Source organism: Eulemur rufifrons, chromosome 30, assembly GCF_041146395.1.
Source record: "Eulemur rufifrons isolate Redbay chromosome 30, OSU_ERuf_1, whole genome shotgun sequence".
Classification (NCBI taxonomy): Eukaryota; Metazoa; Chordata; class Mammalia; order Primates; family Lemuridae; genus Eulemur; species Eulemur rufifrons.
In genome coordinates, this window is record NC_091012.1 from 27,114,391 (window position 1) to 27,137,116 (window position 22,726).

General features: G+C 37.2%; 1 protein-coding gene across 6 annotated transcripts in view; it reads right to left on the minus strand.

Moving 5' to 3' along the window:
• Positions 1-9,054: 9,054 nt before the first annotated feature.
• FMR1 (fragile X messenger ribonucleoprotein 1) overlaps positions 9,055-22,726 on the minus strand; it is a 43,069-nt gene continuing 29,397 nt past the window's right edge. Inside the window, exons 11-16 of one of the 6 annotated variants that reach the window (XM_069462989.1) lie at positions 21,744-21,878; positions 18,461-18,547; positions 15,751-15,946; positions 14,027-14,134; positions 13,483-13,565; positions 9,055-11,503 (exon numbers count right to left, since the gene is read on the minus strand). In XM_069462989.1, coding sequence (XP_069319090.1) covers positions 11,342-11,503; positions 13,483-13,565; positions 14,027-14,134; positions 15,751-15,946; positions 18,461-18,547; positions 21,744-21,878 — 771 coding nt within the window. In that variant the 3' untranslated portion in view covers positions 9,055-11,341. Of the gene's footprint in view, positions 11,504-13,482; positions 13,566-14,026; positions 14,210-15,750; positions 15,947-18,460; positions 18,548-21,743; positions 21,879-22,726 lie in introns of all 6 variants that reach the window. The other 5 variants (XM_069462987.1, XM_069462988.1, XM_069462992.1 and 2 more) reach the window with 5 other exon arrangements.

Below are 22,726 nucleotides of genomic sequence, written 5' to 3' on the forward strand. Positions count from 1 at the left end.
ACTGCAAACTAGTGCAACCCCTGTGGAAAGCATTATGGAGGTATCTTAAACAGATTCAAGTAGACCTGCCATTTGACCCAGCAATCCCATTACTGGGCATATACCCAAAGGAAAAAAGGTCATTCTATAACAAAGGCACGTGTACCCAAATGTTTATAGCAGCACAATTCACAATAGCAAAGATGTGGAAACAACCCAAATGCCCATCAATACATGATTGGATTAGTAAGCTGTGGTGTATGTATACCATGGAATATTACTCAGCTATAAGGAATGATGAAGATACGACATCTCTATGGTTCTCCTGGAGAGAGTTGGAACCCATTATATTAAGTGAAGTATCCCAAGAATGGAAAAACAAGCATCACATGTACTCACCAGAAAATTGGTTTCCCTGATCATCACCTAAATACAAATCTGGGAATGACACCAATTGGACATCAGACTGAGGTGGGGGGTGGGGGAGGGGATGGGGGTATGCCTACACAACGAGTGCATTGCACACCGTTTGGGGAGTGGTAACACTTGAAGGTGCTGACTCGGGAAAGGGGGGGTGGGGAAAAAAATATGAAACTATTGTTTTTAACTTGCACTGTTCACTTAATAATTTATCATGAATATTTCCCATATTATTTCATATCATTGTACAAGAAATAATGTATACATTATGAGGACATACTGTATCTAACAAGATATACTGTTAGACTCTTTGATTCTGTAAAATTAAATTGAAAAAAAAAATATAATAAAAAAAAAAAAACAAAGCGAGACTCTGTCTCAAAAAAAAAAAAAAAAAACCCCATCCTAATATAGACATCTAATCTTTGACAAAGCAGACAAAAACATACTGTGGGGACAAGAATCCCTATTCAATAAATGGTGCTGGGAAAATTGGATAGCCACATGTAGAAGACTGAAACAGGACCCATAGCTTTCACCTCTCACAAAAATCAAATCACGGTGGATAACAGACTTAAACCTTAGGTGTGAAATGATTAGAATTCTAGAAGAAAATGTAGGAAAGACTCTTACAGACATTGGCCTAGGCAAAGAATTTATGAAGAAGACCCCTAAGGCAATCACAGCAACAACAAAAGTAAATGATTGGGACCTGATTAAATTAAAAAGCTTCTGGACAGCCAAAGAAACAGTCACGAGAATAAACAGACCACCAACAGAATGGGAAAAAATTTTTGCATACTACACATCAGATAAAGGACTGATAACAAGAATCTATTTAGAACTCAGGAAAATCAGCAAGAAAAAAATCAAACAACCCTATCAAGAAGTGGGCAAACGACATGAATAGAAATTTTTCAAAAGAAGATATAAGAATGGCTAACAAACATATGAAAAAATGCTCAACATCCCTAATCATCAGAGAAATGCAAATCAAAACCACAATGAGATATCACTTAACTCCAGTGAGAATGGCCTTTATCAAAAAGTCCCAAAACAACACATGTTGGCGTGGATGCGGAGAGACAGGAACACTCATACACTGCTGGTGGGACTGCAAACTAGTGCAACCCCTGTGGAAAGCATTATGGAGGTATCTTAAACAGATTCAAGTAGACCTGCCATTTGATCCAGCAATCCCGTTATTGGGCATATACCCAAAGGAAAAAAGGTCATTCTATAACAAAGACACATGTTCCCGAATGTTTATAGCAGCACAATTCACAATTGCAAAGATGTGGAAAGAACCCAAATGCCCATCAATTCATGAATGGATTAGGAAATTATGGTATATGTATACCATGGAGTATTACTCAGCTATAAGAAATAACAGTGATATGACATCTCTTTGGTTTTCCTGGAGAGAGTTGGAACCCATTCTATTAAGTGAAGTATCCCAAGAATGGAAAAACAAGCATCACATGTACTCACCAGAAAATTGGTTTCCCTGATCATCACCCAAATTCACATCTGGGAATGATACCAATCGCATATCATACTGAGGTGGGGGTGGGGGGAGGGGATGGGTGTATGCCTACATGATGAGTGCGTTGCGCACCGTCTGGGGAATTGTCACGCTTGAAGGTGTTGACTCGGGGAGGGGGAGTGCGAGGAGGGGATGGGTGTATACCTACAGGACGAGTGCAATGTGCACTGCCTGGGGAATGGACACGCCTGGAGCTCTGACTTGGGGGGATAGGCAGTACATGGGCAACGTATGTAACCTGAACTTTTGTACCCCTAATAATAAGCTGAAATAAAAAAACAAATAAATAAAAATATGATCATCTCAATATATGCTGAAAAAGCATTTGATAATATCCAGCACCCCTCTATGATAGAAACCTTCAAAAATTAGGTAAAAAAAGAACATAACTCAAAATAATATAAAAGCCATATATGACAAACCCAGAGCCAACATCATACTCAATGTTGATGGGGAAAAGCTGAAGGCATTCCTCCTGATTCTTTGCTCCCATCTAGCCCTCAACAAAAAATAAGTAAACAAAACATTAAAAACATAAACAAAAGAAAAAAAGAAAGCATGCCCCGTAAGAACTGGAACAAGATAAAGATGCCCACTGTCACCACTTCTATTCAGCTTACTGCTGGAAGTCCTAACCAGAGCCATCAGACATGAGAAAGAAATAAAGGGTATCCTAATCACAATAGAGGCAGTCTAAGTATCCTTGTTTGCTGATGATATGATCTTATATCTAGAAAACATTAAAGCATCCTCTAAAGCACTCCTAGAATTGATAAATTCAGTAAAGTTTTAGGTTTCAAAATTAATGTACACAAATCAGTAGCATGTCTATACACTAATAACAGTCAAGCTGAGAGTCATTACAAGAACTCAGTATCATTTACAATAACTGCGTATAAAATAAAATATCTATGAATATACTTAACCAAAGAAGTGAAAGATCTCTACAAGGAGAACTACAAAATACTGATGAAAGAAATCACAGATGACACAAAAAATGGAAAAACTTTCTAGGCTCATGGATTGGAAGAATCAATATTGTTAAAAATGTCCATACTGCCCAAAGTGATTTACAGAGTCGATGCAATTTCCATCAAAATACCAATGTCATTATTCACAGAACTAGAAAAAACAATCATAAATTTCATATGGATTCAAAAAGGAGCCTGAATAGCCCAAGCAATCCTAAGCAAAAAGAACAAATCTGGAGGCAGCACATTACCTGATTTCAAATTATACCGCAAGGCTATAGTAAACAAAACAGCTTAGTATTAGTATAAAGGTAGACACATAGATCAATGGAACAGAATAGAGAACCCAGAAATCAAACCATACAACTACAACCACCTGATTTTTGATAAAGTAGACAAAAACATACACTGAGGAAAGAACCTCCTACTCAATAAATGGTGCTGGGAAAACTGGATAGCCACATGCAGAAAAATGAAACTGGATCCCTATCTCTCACCATGTACAAAAATGATAACTCAAGATGGATTGAAGACTTAAATGTAAGACCTGAAACCACAGAAATTCTAGAAGAAAATGTAAGAAAAACCCTTCTGGATGTTAGCCTAGGCAAAGAATTTATGACTAAGACTCCGAAAACAATATAGCAAAAATAAATAAATAAATGGGACTTAATTAAAAATTTCTGCACAGCAAATGAAACAATCAACAGAGTAAATAGACAACTTATAGAATGGGAGAAAATATTCACAAACTATACATCTAATAAGGGACTAATATTCAGAATCTATGAAGAACTCAAAGCAGGAAGATAAAACAACCTCATCAAAAAGTGAGCAAAAGACATGAATATTTTTTTCTCAAAAGGAGATAAATGACCAACAAACATAAGAAAAAATCCTCAACATCATTAATCATCAGGGAAATGCAAATTAAAACCACAATGAGATATATCACCTTACCCCTGTCAGAATGGGCATTATTAAAAAGTCAAAATATAATAGATGTTGGCATGGATGTGGTATAAAAGGAATGCTTTTTCTTTCTTCTTTATTTTTTTCCTTCAACAATCTAAGATGACATAAAGGGAATGCTTATATACTGTTGGTGGGACTGTAAATTAGTACAACCTCTATCAAAAACAGTATGGACATTCCTTAAAGAAAGAAGACCTACCATTTGATCCAGCAATCCCACTAATAGGTATCTACTCAAGGGAAAAGAAGTCATTTTATCAAAAAGACACCTGCACCTGAATGTGTATCGCAAAACAATTCACAATTGCTAAGATATGGAATAAACCTAAGAGATAATAAATTCATGAGTGGATGAAGAAAATGTGTACACACCATAGAGTACTACTCAGTCATTAAAAAGAATGAAATGTCTTTTGCAGCAACTTGGATGGAACTGGAGACCATTATCCTAAGTGAAGTATCTCAGAAATGGAAAAACAAATACCACACGTTCTCACTTATAAGTGGGAGCTAAACGATGGGTGTAAATGGTCATAAAGTGGTGTAATAGACACTGGAAACTAAGAAGGGGGAGAGTGGAGGGAAGTGAGGGGGAAAAATTAACTATTGGGTACAAGGTACACTATTCTGGTGGGTATACTAAAAGCCCAGACTTCAGCATAATACAATTCATCTGTGTAATAAAAAACACGTGTATCCCCTGTATTTCTTGAAATAAAAAAGTAAATAAAAAGGCATGTACCGTTCAGCAGTGGAAAGATGGTTCACTCCAATATTGTCAGAGTCTTGTTGCCCGATATATCAGGTGTAAGACCAGTGACAGATATATACAACTCCATGGGATCAGAATGAGTTTGGGTTAGGGGGGAGGCAGGTATTGTTTTATTGTTTTCTAATGCTTCTTGCTACATGGGTCTCCACTCAAATTTGGCTACCAGTTCAGTGACTTAGTATAGATGCTTGAATAACATTCACAGGGATGGGGCATGCTGCCTATTATACCCAATGAGGCCAAACAGGCCAGAGACCTCCTTTTGTTGTTTAGTGTCTGCAAGACCCATAAGTTTTCCTCATGAGGCTACGGAATGTCTCTTTAGGCTGCTGATCACATAGCTGCAAAGATACGCACTTATGTGGCCTGGTCCTGGTCTCTATCCTCATTCATGGCCCAGCCACCAGTGTACAGCTGTCCTTAGAGAGCATGCATTACAGTGAGAACAGTTTCCTCTGTGAGGGTCACTACCAAAGTGTCAAAAATATAATGGAATGGGCTTTCACAACTCATGACAATGTATTGCAGTTATTAAGTATTGCTGGGGGAGTGCAAAATTCCCAAGGCAGGAAAGTAGAGGTGAATTTCATGTTCTTCCAGGTTCTTCTCTTCCTAGAGAAATCTGAAGAGTACATTAGTAATTACGGCAATTCTGTCCAACTGAAAAATGTGAGGCAGATATGTAATTTTAAATTATCTATTAGTCACTTTCAAAAAACTTTAAAAGAGATAGGTACAATTAATTGTAACGATATAGTTAACCAACCCTATAGATCCAAAATATTTTCAACAGCTACATATAAATAATAGTGAGATGTTTTTCATTCTTCTTTCCAAACTAAGTCTTCAAAATCTGTTGTGTGTTCTACACTTTCAGTACATCTTAATTCTGACCAGCCATGTTTCAAGCACTCAATAGCCATATGTGGCTAGTGGCTGAGTAAACTGGACAGTGCATCTCTAGGACATGCCACTTGCCTGTAATGGCTGTGACCAATTCGGTCATCTGTTGGTATATCAGACACATGGTGGCCACTATTAAAATCACAATGATCCATCATCAGGAGCCAAGGACACTGGGTTTGTTCACTGGCTAAACAGGGCTGTGGAACCGGAAAGTAGTATGGCCTACCACTCCCTTCTGGCAATGGCAATGAACCTTGTATGGAGGAACGTTTTCTTTCTCACCTTGTGGTATCTTAACACTGTTTTAATTGCACAATCCTGGCAGGCTTTGGAAGTACAGGAGGCTCTGTAGACTTAATAGGACTAATTTGTAGCATTCATCAGTAGAGACTGCTATCCCTCCACCCACCCAGGCTGTGTTGAGGGGACACAGCATGCCCATAACAATCATGCAGTCTGATTGTGAAAAGTCTTATCAAAGGAACCAACAGTGTTTGCAGTAATTGTGCTGAGTCTCTTGGCCATAAGTAAAATGAGTCCAAAATTCTACCAGGGAAATTTACTGAGGACTTGATGAAGTCCAAGAATTACAGCTTCTTGGGCTCCATTGTTTGGTAAGTCTAGGTCTATTGAGTCTTTCTCCCACTTACGTTCTAGGCTACATGGACTAGGGCGTAAAGTTAGCATCCCCTTGAAGAGGGCAGAGGATTAGACTCTGGGTCAAGTATGCTTTTGGTTTAAATGGACTCAAATCTATTGAAAAGTCCTCTGGCATTCAGACTAGGAAATCAGTCTCTCAGGTGACAAGAAGGCCTGTGGGGGCGGGGAGTATCTAAGAGTCTTGTTTCAACAATTAAGATATGGCTAACTGCTTAGCTTCCTTTTCTAGACCCTTCTCCAAGGACACAGGCGGCATTGTGACCTTTCTGGCCAGGCAGTGGGGAAAGCTAACTGCTTCCATCTCCAAAGGGAACCATCCCACCCAGGACCTCCTTGTATCAGCTTTCCATAAGGGGCTCCTTAAGTCCTACTCTAAAATCAGCTGCTTTTGTTACCTGCACTCACCTTCTCTCTGGAATACCCTTGGAGTGATTTGGGTTGCTCGTGAGCCTACCAGCTTCTCTATTTTTCCCATCCACCTCCTTAGCTAATGAGTAATCCCTTTGTTCAAGACCAAGAGCCATAATGCAGTGCCTGAGGGAGCCTCAGAATGAAGTGTGGAGTGGTGCTCTTCCCTGTGTTTTCATTTTTGCTGAGACCTGGGCCATCTTTCCAGGGTCCCTTATATCATTTTCCCCTTTTGGGTGGAACATAAATTAGCCCCAGAGCATTATTATCTCATCCCTTACACCCCAGCAGGAGCAAAGTTAGGGAAGTCCTTGTGTACAATCTCATCAACTTTTCCAGCAATCTTTGAATTAAGGTAATTTGGGCACAAGTTATCCCAGGCACCCACAGGATTTTCATACAATCATGCTAAGGTGTCTCAAGGCAGCTCTAACCTCAGTAGGGTTGTTCCACTATGCATTCAGTGCCTCATGCAATCTCCTCTTGGTAGTTATGTGAATCTGTTGTCCCTAAACATCAAATTCAAGAACAGGGCAGGCCCATTTGCTTCCTCCCCATGGGTCAGTCTAACCAATTCATTCAGCAAGAGAATCCCACAGTAAACCCCATTCAGCTTGACTTACTTCATGGGTGTAGCCTCTTAATCACGTAAGAAATTAAAGCTTTAAGGGACTCACTACTGTGACTACTGCCGGGAGTTCAATTCCCTGTTAGTGTATTGAAGCCCCATTGACCCCTGGGTGGCACAATGCACAATGACAGGTCTCAAATCTAACAGTTGAATGAACTGTTCCAATGGCACTTGGAGGCCAAGGGCTCTATTCTCCCAATCTTTTTCCTTAATGCTCACAATGGCTGGCAGACCTGTAAGGGAATGCCAAGATCACACTGTCTCAATCTGCCTCATGCCGTAGACTTTCCAGGACCTTTGTGGCACAGAGACATAAGTAAGCACTGTGATAACATGTCTGCCCGTGGTTTTAGCTTAGCCAGGTTTCCCACCACCAGCCCCAGGAAGAATGCTGTCCACTCCTAGTATGGCTCAGTTGATCCCTTTTGCAGTTTCCAAAAGGCCAGTGGTGGAATAAATGGAGTTTGCCTTGTGTTGGGTACCATCTGAAAGTGGTGGACTAAGGCACACCACACAAAGCCATACAGAAGAAAATGGTTTCAATGAGGGAAACCTATCAGCAAAGGGTCACCAAGAGGCAGCACTGGATACCATTCTTTCGTGCAAAGGCCAGGGCACTATTACTATACCCTGGGTCTGTATTCCATGGGACGGATATTTCTCCCCTGTGAGTTTTATCTTTGCATAGAGCAAGCCTCTCCCACTAACATAAAACGACTTAGCCAAAAAAAAAAAAAAAAAAAAAAAAAAAAAAAAAGCGTTTCCCTGTTTCTGTATAGAAAGTTCTGAGAAACTAAAAGAAAGATTTTTAAATGGCCTCAGATAAACACACAGAGGAAAAGATGCTCAAGATTTAAATGCTGGTACTAGCACCTGGTAATGGCTACTTCTGAATAACTGGTTATTAGAAACATCTAAAGCTCACAAGGCTGTTCATGGCCATGAAACAGAAAGTGGCTCAAAAGGGATCAGAAGTAGTATATTGACTCTAAAAGTCATTATATTCCAAACTACCAGGAGCTCTAAGATCATGATCAGATGAGATAAATGACTTTCAGTGAGCCAAGTTGAGTGCTAAGCTGGCTGCTGCCAAAAGGTTGTTCATTTGCAGTGCTGAAAACTATTGCCAAACAAGGAAAATCCAATCAAGTTACTTGAGATAGTTTCTACCTACCCACCACTAATGGACTGTGTGCCCAGCTAGGCAGAATTGGTTGTAGAGAACCAGAAAAGTATTAGAGTGAAAAACCAGAAAAGCAGAAAACAAAGAAGTAGTTTTCTGGGGGAAAAAAAAAATCAATGTAGAGGAGACTGTCCTGCATCGTTTTGGATTCTAACACTGGGTAGAATGTTGACACTGTCATCTCTCCATATGTACCCCTTTTATAGGTGGTAGGTCATGCTAGAGTTTCCTGACATGACCACAACAGCCAATTACTAGGCACGTTCTACCCACAAATCTATTACTGAGATGTTGACATCAAAAGTTATTTTTGCACTACATAAGACACTTAATATTTTCCAAATTGCAGGGTAAATTTATGTGTATACAAACAGGAGTATGTGTTTAATATGATTTAGCAGCAGCCTATGTAATTAATGTGTTGAAATCTTATCTTGGAATATGATGAATTATTTTCAAATATTTTCATTTTTTGCTTTTAAGGGCATGTAAAAATTATTAGCAATGCACATTTGCTTTGTGTGATAACTCCCTCCCCCACATATCATTAATTTTTGTCATATTTAGAAATTTAAAACCAGGAGCAAACATCTGTCAGACTAATTTTTTGCTTTTTCATAAGTGCAACTTTTTAATAAAAATTTACATCTAGATAAACAATCTTCAGATTTTTGAAACTTTAATAAGATTTTAAAAACATCATGACTTTGAACTGAAAAACATACACATTTAGCACACAAATATTGTAATATGAATCAACTCCAACTCCATTTGAAAACATGTGTGAATCAAATTACAGTTTTAGAAGTTAGTAATTCACATTTAAGCAAGTTAGCGCCTTGCTGACTTCAGCCTTTGTAAAAAAAGAGACTTAGTGCATATTGTAATGGTACATTGTGTTTTTGTACCATTTTGTTGATTTTTTAACTTTATTAAAGAAGATTAAGTTCTTGAAAGTTGGTAGATAACGGCTAACTTCCTATGACGTGAAATTTCCAATGGTAACAGTTACATTTTGTAACAGAACACTTCCTATAGATTTCTTTGCCTATCTTAAAATTTTAAAAGCAATCATTGTAAGGATTGCATCAACATCAATTTAGCAGAGGAAGATCAAACTTTATTGAAACTGCTTGCATACAAAATATATTGCACTATAACCAAACAAATGTCAACATAAAATCCAATCTGTTGTCGCTAATATGTACAGAGAATATTGCCCAGGAGCAGTTACATTACAAGGTCATTCTACCTTGGTTAATTATCTACAGTATTTTAAACCAAACAACTTACAGATGATGTGTGCAAGGTACCAATTTCTGTTTTCAAATACTATACATTCCCAGAATAAATAACTAGAAATCAACATTAATGTTTGGCAATACTTTTTAAAAGACTTTTTAATATTCGTGAAATCATGTGCAGTTTGTTGCCATTTTATATGCTTATTTGTATGCAAGGAAAAGTAACTATAAAATGAAAATTCAAAGAAACAAACTCACAAAATACATCAGAGGCAGAACTTCGGTTTGTACGGCTCTGTACAGATTCAGTGGTACCCCTATTGGAGTTATTTTATAAGAAAAATATAACATCTTAGAGTGAAGGTCCTTCACATATTTTTCCTCAGTAAATTTCATTCATCTAAAAAAAAGACTCAAAAACAAAAACAAAACCCAACACATCAAAAAATAAAAGGAAATAAAAAATGTTAACCAATCCTAGTCTGTTTTTCAATTCTGTTTATACATTAAACCTTATATTTTAAAGTTTACAAAACACTTAACCTGTTTCCAACGTTTCTTAGACAAAGTACCTGTACTTCACGGGATTATTATGCATACATGGAAATGACCTTCCTATCTCACCAAAATAAGTTTGAAATTAAAATATGGAAAACTTCACAAAACTTGGGGAGGACAAAATAAAAAAGGGTCTAAGTTAAAATTGGTCATCAGGCCAAAGAGCAGGCATATCCTACTAACTTTCGACCAGGAAGATTTGTTCCCAGCTGAAAACAGTTTAGCCTCTCTCAAATGAAAAGATAGTTATTTCTTCTCCTGTCTATATAGAAAAATTACATATCCCTCTCAATAACACTATTGGTCAAACTTCAGTGCAACAAAACAAAAACAAAAACAAGTGCTATTCTTTATACTGCCTAACCTGATGTTTATGTAAGGAAAAAAAATATGGAAAGCATGCATTCTTCTATAAAGTACTAATGTTTGACAGGGTTTGCTACATCTTTAACATTTAGTGTTTCCGACTTATCTTCCCTGAACTCTGCATCCAAATATAATATTCCTACCTGCCAAGATATAAAAAAGGCACAGATCATACAACTTTTTTTTTTTTTTTGCTAATGAAAATGACAAATGTCACATCACACACATTTCAGGGTCCACTAAAATACTGGAAAAGTGGACCAAAACATAAACTGACACAGGACATGAAATGACATAGCATTTCATGGAGACTTCTATATTAGATTGAAAACAGAAGTCAAATATGATTACCATAAATGCTATTTATTCAGAAAAACTGAAAATGTACTGGTGAGTTATAACCCAATGCAGGAAAATGGTCCAAATTAACAAAGAAAATCACTTATCAGTACTTTAAAAAATAAAACTAAAATCCTGCCCTGAAGTGCTAAGTATACTTAAAAGCAACGTTTCAAATTTCAAGATATCTTTTTGTGCAAATTTGAAAGTTGTTGCATATGGCCAATACCAAAAAAACAAAATAAAATTCTTAGCAGAATTTGTGTTCATTTCATGCCCTGTGCCATCTTGCCTACTATTTGTCTTTGGCCTAACAAAGTTTTCTAATATGGAATAAGAATTATGGAAATGGTATAAGAAATATAACTTCAGAATTATGCAGTTTAGGGTACTCCATTCACGAGTGGTTGTTGACCATCCACGCTGTCTGGCTTTTCCTTCTTCTGGTTACGATCTTTACCCGTGCGCAGCCGATTACCTTCACTGGAGGTATTCTGTAATGTTTTAGTGTGGACACTCCTTTCATTATTGCAGTCAACTCTGATCTAAAACAAGTTATAGTTGTTATATATATATAGACCATATCCTATTGAAATCTGTAATTGGCCTGACAAGAAATTTAAACCTGAAGTATAAATTACACATGTTAAAAAGGGAAATGGAGATGAGAATAGAAGTGTGAGAAATTAACGTAAGGTAGTATCTTTATTTGGTTTAGGATTTTTAAAACACTCTTCTTTAACTGGAACACACTGGTCATCTTACTTCATCCAAAGTTAGAGAAAAACCCACAACACTACTGTATCTTCTTCTAAGCAGAATAAAACAGTAAGAAACAAACAGTTAAAATGAATTACTATTACTGATTACCAAAAGATATACATGACTCTAACACTAGAGTTCAGAAGGAACAAGTTATTCTCCAGAGATTATGAAACCCAGGAAAGACACAAAATAATGTCTTCTTATTCTGACTTCACCAGGATAAGAACTCAACTAACTCACTTATCTAGCCTTTAGTTTATATCTTTGTATCTACCACAGGCATAATCAAGTTTCTCTATGCTGAGAGCTCTCATCATCTTAAGAGTAGAATATGAGCATTGGTTTCTAATAGCTTATATTTCATTAAGACAATTCAGATGATCCTACAACTTAGTCTGAAGAATAAAATGGTATAAAGAAATCTGAAGATAATTTCTGGAAGGACTGGAATCCTAGGAGAATATAGAGATTAATGCAATTTAAAATAATTTCTAAAAGTCACAAAATATTGTAAGTGCCAATGCTGAACACTGCTAAGGTAATTCCAGATGCTGTACAAAAGTAAGATAATAGTGACCAATGGGCCTAAAACAACTATAAATATTGATCAGGTTCAAGTACAAATGCTAAGAATATCCCAAAATGGCTGTAATTTCAAAGTATGTTTAAGTGTTGGGCACAGGTAGTGTTTAAAACCGGTACATAAATACCTTCTATCTTTCTTTGTAAAAAACATATACGTACATTAATTTGCTAATCTTTTTATCAAGTTCCAAGGGCCTTTCTATGCTGGTCTTTAAGAACCCACCAATAGTTAATATCTACTTAGAGCTGCTATGAATTCTAAAGAATATCCCATCATAAAGTTTTTGTTCTTAAAGTTATTTCTCACTAATCTTGGGCATTGGTCCTAAACCAATCCATATTCAGGAAGGAACCTTAACTACTTGGTTTAAGAATTTAAAGTTACAGAAGAAGAAGATGACAACATGGATCCTCACAATCAAACACCAAGGTCTGAATATCACTCAGCCATATGCTAGCTATGTGGGCAAAGGACTGAACCTTTACTCATCTACGAAATGGAATAATAAAACTACTTACCTCAATGGGATGCAGTAAGATTAAATGAGATAAAATATACACAAAGCACTTAGCAAAGGTGCCTGCATGTGCTCAGGGATAATTTTAAAATTATTTAACAATGGGTTTTAGCACTAGTGGTGATTGATTGAGAAGGGACCCTCAGAAAAGACCTCTGGCTGTAAATAAGAAGCTGGCTGATTTAGCATGGATACTGGCTGAATATCATCAGCTCTATCATGATTATTAACTAATCAAGTAGGTGAGAGAGATACCTTCTTTTCCTTACTTTCTACTCAAAGAGAACACCCTATCCCTGCAACTCAGGGGAGAAGGGACTCATCAGACTTGATCAGGTCTCTCAGTACACTCCAGGATGTCCCTTTTCTTGGAGAATTGGCGGGGGTACACCAATGTGATATTAAAATCATAATGTGGCTGTGAAGGTCTTCACAAATACTTACTTAGACTGCATATTCTCTACAGAAATCCTTTTATTCGTATACTTGTTACGAAGGACTAAGATTGCCTACAATTGTAATGCTGACGGGAAAATATTTCACATACACCAAATTTGTGATCTTTGAACATGTTTAAAAACAAAGTAAAATAAAGTTATAAATCTCAAACTACCATAGTCAAACAATTTAGATGAAAAGAGGCACACAGGTTTTACCTGAAGGGATCCATCAGCTGTTCTTCCTTTAGCCTCTCTTGGATTACGCGGACGATTATCTGTTCGGGAGTGATCGTCGTTTCCTATAGGTATATTTTTAAAAGTTTCAACAGTTACTGATTCTGAAATGCTTACTGGAAGTTGTTCATTCCCACATCCTCTATTCAGACCAACCATAGAATCTGAAATGTAATCAATAGCCTAGTGATTCCAGTTACATAATGGCTAATAATCTACCCTGCTACCAAGCAACAGACTGCATTATAGATAAATCTGACTTAATCAGATCCTGTTTAGAATCCTCAAAGAAGCTGAACGAGTTATCAATGTTTATTTATACATTCTACATGAACCATAAGGAAGGCTGCCTAATACTCTGTTACTTACTACACAAATGAAAGGTTGATCCTTTTCTATGATGATCAGCCCAAAACAGGAGAGATGGGATCTTGATAATACTTCACTGCATCACTAGGATTTTTCATGGAACTTCAGAGGGCTGTTACAATTCACCTTGATTTCTTAACAATGAAGACTTCTGTACCTTTGAAGCCTCCTCCACGTCCTCTTCCTCCCTGTCCTCTTCCTCCTGCTCCACGTCGTCGTCCGTCTCCTCTGCGTAGGAAGCTCTCCCTCTCTTCCTCTGTTGGAGCTAATGACCAATCACTGAGTTCGTCTCTGTGGTCAGATTCTGTTTCAGAAGCATTTGATGCTTCAGAATTAGTTCCTATCGAGAGTTAAAAGTTATATACCATTGTCCAACTTAAAAAAAAAAAAGAGGTTAACAGAAGCTTCCAGAGACGTTTCAGGGATAATCCAATACTCTTCCCAATTTATAAGCCCACCAAAGAGTATTATCACCTTCCAATTTGTAAAACAAATGATTTTAAATTGAAAATGAAGGGCTTTACAATATTTGAGGTAATTTTGCTTATAAAAATTTTTGGTTCTCATTAAAAAAAATAAAGGTATTTTATTAGCCACCTAAGTTCAAACCTGAGTGTGCCACATTATTAAACATCTGTGCTGCTTTAAACATCTGTGCTCTCTGGAGGAAAAGTTGTCTAAAACAGTTAAATGTAATGCCTTGATAAATAAACCTCTATAAAGAGAGCTTTTTAACAAGATTTGGCCCAGGAACAGAGGGGAATGCACACATTTTGATAATTTTTGAGAGGGTGGCAAAAAAGGCCACCATGGCAACTGTTTCAGTAAAGGGTCTCTTGTGGGGTCAGGGATTGGATCTAGCTGAAGGGAGAATGCTTGCCTGATGCTTGGTCTATGCCCTTCCCCCCACTCCCACTGGGTAACTGATCATTAATAAAGCATTACAATAATAAACTCTTTATGCCTTAGGGGGTTAATGACTCTTAGATGACTGGTGTGGGGGGAAACAGCTCCATGGTGAGGTGGAAATCCATTGGTAAAAAGAGCTGACTGTTGGGGAAAGGGGTTAGGGGTTAGGTTCAAGGTTGGCCTTAGGAGTAGGTGTTTCTCCCCGTCTCCAGTGTATCAACTCTACTACCTCTCTCTCTTCCTCTGTTGGAGCTAATGACCAATTATAGCTTCACCATTATAGCTTCATTCCTGTGGATCTTGAAGGCTTTTCCATCTTAAAGAGTTCCTTTTTGAAATGCAAATATTCGTGAGATGGATTATACCTTATACCATCATTAGCAAGTTACATAGTAGATACACCGTTGAGCAAGAAAGACAGTAGGCACTGGCAGGTGGGGACCGGGTTCACTGAAAGGTATTGGGAGAGAAGAAAGAAGCACCGACAGAAGAGCTGGAACGGCAAAGAGAAACTTCGCCTACTTCTTGACTGTGCCTAGGGCTGACTTTGGCCATGCCACTCAAAATCACCTCATGAGCCATAGGATGCAGACCCCTGATTTACACAGTCCATCCAGCAAGTATGACCAGCACATGCCTGACAAAAAATGAGCCACAGTACACAAATGAAAAAAGTTTTGGCTATACAGTAATAAAATCAGGAGAGGCCTTAAGAAAGTAATCAACACACAAGGGCTTAAGCAGATTTATCCCCAATCAGAACATGGACAGAACTCACACCTGCCCTGTGAACTCTATGTGTTATTATCAGGTTTTTACTCTATGTGTCTCTTGCAACACAATTTGACCCACTGTGAATTGGAAACCATGTAGTGAGAAATTGTTATAATGGGGTTCTAATGAATATTAGAGATTAGCAGCTATTAAGTCTAGGAACAGATAAAGTTACTGAGTAAAATGCTTAGTTTGTACCTGAAGTATATCCAGGACCGCGTCTGCCGTGCCCCCTATTTCTGTAAGGTCTACTACCTCGACCCATTCCTTGACCATCATCAGTCACATAGCCTTTTTCCTTATCTGTACGATTTGGTGGTGGTCTAGAACTAGCTCCAATCTGTCGCAACTGCTCATCAATTTGTAATCTCTCCAAACGCAACTGGTCTACTTCCTATTTAAAATATACAAGATAACAGTAAAAATAATTTGACATTTTACTTAATAAAACCTTTCTCCTTTTCATCAGATAAAAAGTATACTGGAAATACTTCAATTTCAGTTCTAAATTTACAGTTAAACACTGTTACACAGAATTATCAGGAAATTGAATCATCTCCTTAAAAAGAAAATTACTACAGATAACAGATTATAGATGTTCAGAATTAGAGATAAAACCAAAATACTCAGCTTATTAAAGATTATATTGAATAAAATTTAAGGTTGTTTGATTTGGCACTATTATACTACTACTAAGGCACAGATATGCTAGTTTAGGGACTTCTTGATGATAGGATATTGAATAAAACAATGCTAAAATGCATGAAGACAGATAAATGACATTTAAGGTTTAACCAGCTGACCTTAAAAATGACACATAGTAAATAATCTTAATTAAAATAGATTTGCCAGTTAATATCTTAATTTACAAAGCACTGAATTTGGGCCATGTTTTGTTTTAAAAGAACATACACTATGGTAGATATTTGAGAAGGAACAATTATTTTTCATGAACTAAAAATGCTGATATTCCTTACATGAAGAAAAAAAGAACCTATTTAGTAGCTGACCATAACAGCTGGGTCTTACATCATGCCTTGAAAACCTCTTAAGGACTACAACTCTGCTAGAACAAGTATGACAAACAATATACATTCAGTTGATCAAAATAAACACCTGGGGTCCACTGACAGACCCTGACCCTTACCCTTACACACAGTGCTTCCAATGTGTTGGGTCCTGTTAAATCCAGATAAAACCTCATTTCTAACCCTTCTCCTTCCGATCTACCCGTAAACATCTCATTTCCTGACTACAAGGAATCAGATCCATAACTATACTAATACTAGGTGTCAAGGAGAGGTCTTCACAGAGACTGTCTATGTGAATAGTCATTCATTGGAGAAACCCCTGTAAAGCTAAATTTCTAAAATTTGATTGTGGCAGCTTCTGGAAAAGAAAGGTCAGGTAAGGATCTCGGTGAGTTTTATCTGTGCTCTGAACCAGAATCTGTTTTACACAGGACTTGAGCAAAGCAGAGACTGCGGCTGAGTGAGTGGCTACCTCCAAAGGTATAGTAATAGCTCGTGGAATGGGTGTATTTTGCAAAACAGAATGGTAGTCCAGGTTATCACACTGGGGCAAAGCGGTCACCTTTTGGTGAGAGATGCCAGGCCCAAACAAGGGAAGATGTGGTGATGGAAAGAATGGCAACAGGATAGCTGCTGATAACCAAAAACGATATTCAACTGTGAAGAATACATCAAAAGATCTAAGAAAGAACATTTGTCAGAAGAACGAGGGATTGGATACAATGCAATCCTAACTCTCCAGGTCTTCGTAATTATTTAAGCTAAGAATATGAAGAAAAACACATATAACAGATAACACATAAAACACACTGTAAAACAAAAACAAATAAGCAAATCAAAAAGGTATCCTACCCATGCAAACCTTGCTGGATGAAACCTTCCCACTTTTAATTATTAACTGACAACCGTAAGAATGAATGATATGCTCAGCTATCGCACTGTTTCTCCCTTTCACTCTTACTTACACATAAGTAGAAATCACTTAATTTTTATTTCTGTCAAGAAATTAGGAAAAAATTCCTAAAATAGCACCATAAATAGAGTTGGATTAATTTTTCAAGACTATTTTAAATACCAGCTACGTTATAGTTTTGGTATGCATGGATACAGAGAAGAAATCATAAAACCTAAGAGGATAAGATTCCATTTCACTAAATAACAGAACATTTTGGCCAGAAGAAATTTCAAAAAGCATTTAGTTTAGGAAAGTGCTTGCCTAAAGTCACATAGCTAGCTTGTCTTGAAGAGAGACTATAAAAGAAAATCACTGGATTGCCAATCTAGTGCTCTTTCCACTATACTCTGTAACCCTCCTGGCTCCTACTGTACAGTTTGCAATCTAGAGGGGCATACTGTACAAACGCTAACTAAAATGGGCATTTACAAGAAGACACAAATAGTTTATATTTTGAATAACAGTATAGAGAAAAATACAAAGGGCAAACATTTAAACAGAGGACTTCGTGAAATACTGAGATTTCCTTCATAAATGACATAAAAGGGACAACAAAGGCAAGTGCTATAGACATAAATTTTGGCTTGGGAAAAAACCCACAAAAGCTAGAAAGGATCAACTGGATTAAAAGGCTATGAACAGAATTACCAAAATTGAGTATAAGGGTTTAACAGAAGAATATGGGGAAATATGGAATTTGTTGAGAACTAGTACATTGGTCCTTAAATTTATAATGAAAAAATAATGTGTGTTTTTAGAAGGAATATAAGCTACACAGTATCAGTATTTTCTCTATTATCTTTTATAAGTCATACATTATTATTCACAGGCTAGAATGAATCCTAACTACTGAAAGATTTATTGTAAAGTTTTTATATTTTAGTGCAAAAGGATTAGCAGTTAAAGTTTTTTCTGTTCTCACCTTTAAATAGTTCAGGTGATAATCCAAAAGAACAGTTGCGTTAGCGATGCTGTCCTTTGTTCCCACAAAAACAAATGGTACCATACCCTGAAAAAAATTGCAACAACAATCTCATAAAATTAATGATGGATTAATCTGAAAAATGCAAAAGACTAAATCCCTAGCACAGGATCTGGAGAACAGCAGGCACACAAATGTCTGTTGAAAATATAAATCAATATTTTATCAAGACAAAAGTAGTTGATATACTTTACACATCTACAGTAGATCTGAATCCCTTAAATGCATCAGATTATTATAAAGACTACTATTAAATGTTGCCAAAATCACAAATTATATGAAAGCTTTAACATGAGATGTATAAACAAAATGAATAGTTTAAAATGTCCTACTTCATTTACTATAGGCTTTACTTAGATGAAATTCTTAAAAAAAAAAATTAAAAATTGGAAACCAGGGCTAAAAGAGTAAAAAAAAATCAATTTTGCTAAACAAACAAAACACAAAAAGAATTAGGATGCATAAAAATGCACTGATTAATCTGTGAGACAAAAAAATCTAGGTATATCTATGAGCATAAAATTTAATAAGCCCATACACATTTTAATAAAGTTGTCTGAAAATTTTAAGAGGCTGAATAACAAAGTTTGATCTTCTATGGATATTACTTAATATAAGGATAGATTTTTAAAAGCTATATACTAAAAATTTATACCTCTTATTCCCCTATGTATACTAGGAGGAAAAAAAACCTATTTCTTGTCACAAGTTATAGGGAACCCTAGTCACAGTTGTGCAAACTAATAGCTGGCAATTATGACAAATATTCAAAGTTGAGAATAGTTCAACATTTTGCTATTACAGAAATACATGTTTACTGATATTCACAAATGACTAAAAGCATAAAGTAACTTCGATGTGGATTATAACTAATTTTCTATACAAAGTTAAAAGGCATGAGAAGCCGAGAAGCTGTCCCTTAAGAAAAGTACCACTCTTTTCTAAAGAGTATGCATTTGATAGGTGTGGCTACTGCTGGGTTGTTTTTGCTTGCTTGCATTCAATTCAGTATACAGCATCTTAAAGGTGTGTGGGGGCTGGACAGGTTTTTCTTGTACCCTCCACATGAATATGGCTATTGATGGAGAACAAAACTGAATAATTAGGAAATACTGCTTGCAGACTGACCATCCAGCAGGCAAGGCATTACCTTCTCGTAGCAATGACCACCTGAAAAATCAGGTGTCTTTCAAAACCCATGGGCTTCATATAGATTTCTTTCTTGCATCAAATAATATATGAATTATGGAAATAATCAGGGCTATAAATCAGATCTTTTTTTGTTTGTTTTATTTTCTCTCTTACTGATACAGCTGATAAATCAGATCTCTTTTCTCAAAATAACATTTTTGGGTGTTGAGGTTTTCCCCAATTAACTTTATGCCTTACAAATCTATTAACCATATTATTAATATTTCCCAAAATACCATATGATGGAATGCTATACCCCTCTCTCTGGGTCAAATATCACCAAAATAAGCTTTAAAATCCTATGTTACAGATTTAGTTATTAATAGATTGACTTTGGAACAAATCATTTAAAAATATTTAGGCTGGGCAGAGCGGCTCATGCCTGTAATCCCAGCACTTTGGGAGGCTGAGGCGAGACGATCACTTGAGGCCAGGAGTTTGAGACCAGACTGGGCAACACAGCTGTACAAAAATTTTAAAGATTAGCAGGGCATGGTGGTGCATGCCTGTAGCCTCAGCTACTCTGGAGGCTGAGGTGAGAGGATAGCTTGAGTCCAAGAGTTGGAGGCTGCAATGAGCTATAATCTCACTGTACTCCATTCTAGATGACAGAGCAAGATCCTGTATCAAAAAAAAAAAAAAAAAAAAAAGTTTTTCTCTTGCAAGGTGTCCAAACTGTTGGAATGCCCAAGGGCCACTCTAAGTTATGCACCTTGTCAGTGGATCTGAATAGTAAATTAAAATGAAGAAAGTCTAGAGTACAATGGTGGCCATCAATATGAACACCAGGAAAACATGATTCCCTGTCCTGGGATAAGAACTGGGCTGCCTAGCAGAGAGGGATATCCAATCTACTTGGAGTTACAGTCCTCTTTTTAAAATGGCATTTGTGAGTCACAGCATCTTTTCCATAAACAGTTCTAACGGGTTCTCCTTGCCCTCAGGAACCAGAGTGTGGTTGAGGAGATCAATTAAGTAAACATCTATGTCTAAGCGCTATGCTAGGGTGAGCACACTAGAGCAGGGAAGGGGAAGGCTCTTGACCCATTCAAGGGTGGAGACCTGTGGTAAGTATACAAGGAAAGTTTTACAAGGAATAAGGTCAAAGAGAGGTGGCAAATGGAGGAGAAAGAGCACTCCAGGCAGAATAAACCTGTGCATATGTCTAGAAGAACCAGAGAGTATGATAATGTCTGGAGAACTAGAAGTTCTTCAGCATAGCTTAAGTTTCTTTAGTGCAAAAGGGAAGACTAGTGAGAGATGACACTGGACAAGTAACTGGGAAAAGCCTTATAGATAAGTGGTATGAAAGCATTTGAGATTTATCCCCAGGGCAATGGAGCCACATACCCATTAACACTCCTCCATCAGTCCCCAACCCTGATGACCCTTTGTAGTCTTTCTTAACAAGGGGAATAAACATTAAAATATGACCTGAAAATGTAATTTATAAGGAATGTTTTCCTATCTGCCAAGCCTTGAGCTCAGGCTTCTGGGATTTCCCTACTACAATTGATGAAACCACTAACAGCTAAAGCAGTATAAGGAATGTAAGTGATGCCATTAACTGTAACAATTAATACACAGAAGCCTGAACACAGAACTTTCACTGCAGGACTTTTAAACCCATTTCTAAACAGTTAGGTTAGTTCCAATAGTGAAACTCAGTTTCTAAAATATGGCTCTAAGTAGTAACTAATGCATCTAACAGAAAGTACATTTTGAACTATGACACCTACACAATTTAAAGAGATAAAGTATGGGAAAAAAGTGAACCCTCAAAAGAAAAATGTGACCGTAAAATGCAACCCCATTATTTTATGTTTGTAACATAAGAATGGTCACTGTAAATAAATTGAAAAGTCTATAACACTTTGGTTTGTAGTATTTCCTAAGTTGGCAATTACATTTGAAAAACTAGAACATGAGCAGCCTACAAGTCTAACCAGAGAAAACACTCAAAACACCAATTGTGACATCTGAGTCAATGAAATTACTTTTAGTGTAATTCAAAGTGACAAATAAGTCTTACCCTCTGGACTTTTGTACTGTTAGGTTGAGAAAAATGGGCGCTGTTTTCCTTTATATCTAAATGTTTTTTTTCTTCCAAGGGATTAGGTCCAACCCTTGAATTATTGGAAGGCAGGGAATTTGGTGGCATAATTTCCTTGGTAAAAAACACAAAATACAAAAGGGAAAAAAGGACCAATTTTTAAGACTTTATTTAGCTCTATTATTGTATCAATGATCATGCTTTACTAATGTAAATTATTACAAGCATTTTTTTTTTCTTTTTTTTTTTTTTTTTGAGACAGAGTCTCGCTCTGTTGCCCGGGATAGAGTGAGTGCAGTGGTGTCAGCCTAGCTCACAGCAACCTCAAACTCCTGGGCTCAAGCGATCCTCCAGCCTCAGCCTCCCGAGTAGCTGGGACTACAGGCATGCACCACCATGCTCGGCTAATTTTTTCTATATATATTTTTAGTTGGCCAGATAATTTCTTTCTACTTTTAGTAGAGACAGGGTCTTGCTCTTGCTCAGGCTGGTCTCGAACTCCTGACCTCAAGCGATCCACCCGCCTCAGCCTCCTAGAGTGCTAGGATTACAGGCGTGAGCCACCGTGCCCGGCCCTAGAAACAGTTTTGACATATAAAATTAAAGAATGCAAAAATTACACAGTAAACGCCCCAAAGGATTTAACTTCAGCTGAAAGAACCTTTTGTAAAAGAAGGCTAGATAGGCTGGGTGTGGTGGCTCAAGCCTATAATCCTAGTACTCTGGGAGGCTGAGGCCTGAGCATTGCTCGAGGTCAGGAGTTCGAGACTAGCCTGAGCAAGAGCAAGACCCCGTCTCTATTAAAAATAGAAAAAATTAGCTAGGCATGGTAGCATGCACCTGTAGTCCCTGTTACTCGGGAGGCTAAGGAAGGAGGACTGTGTGAGCCCTGGGAGTTTGAGGTTGCTGTGAGCCAGGCTGATGCCACAGCACTCTAGCCCCATCAACAGAGTGAGACTCTG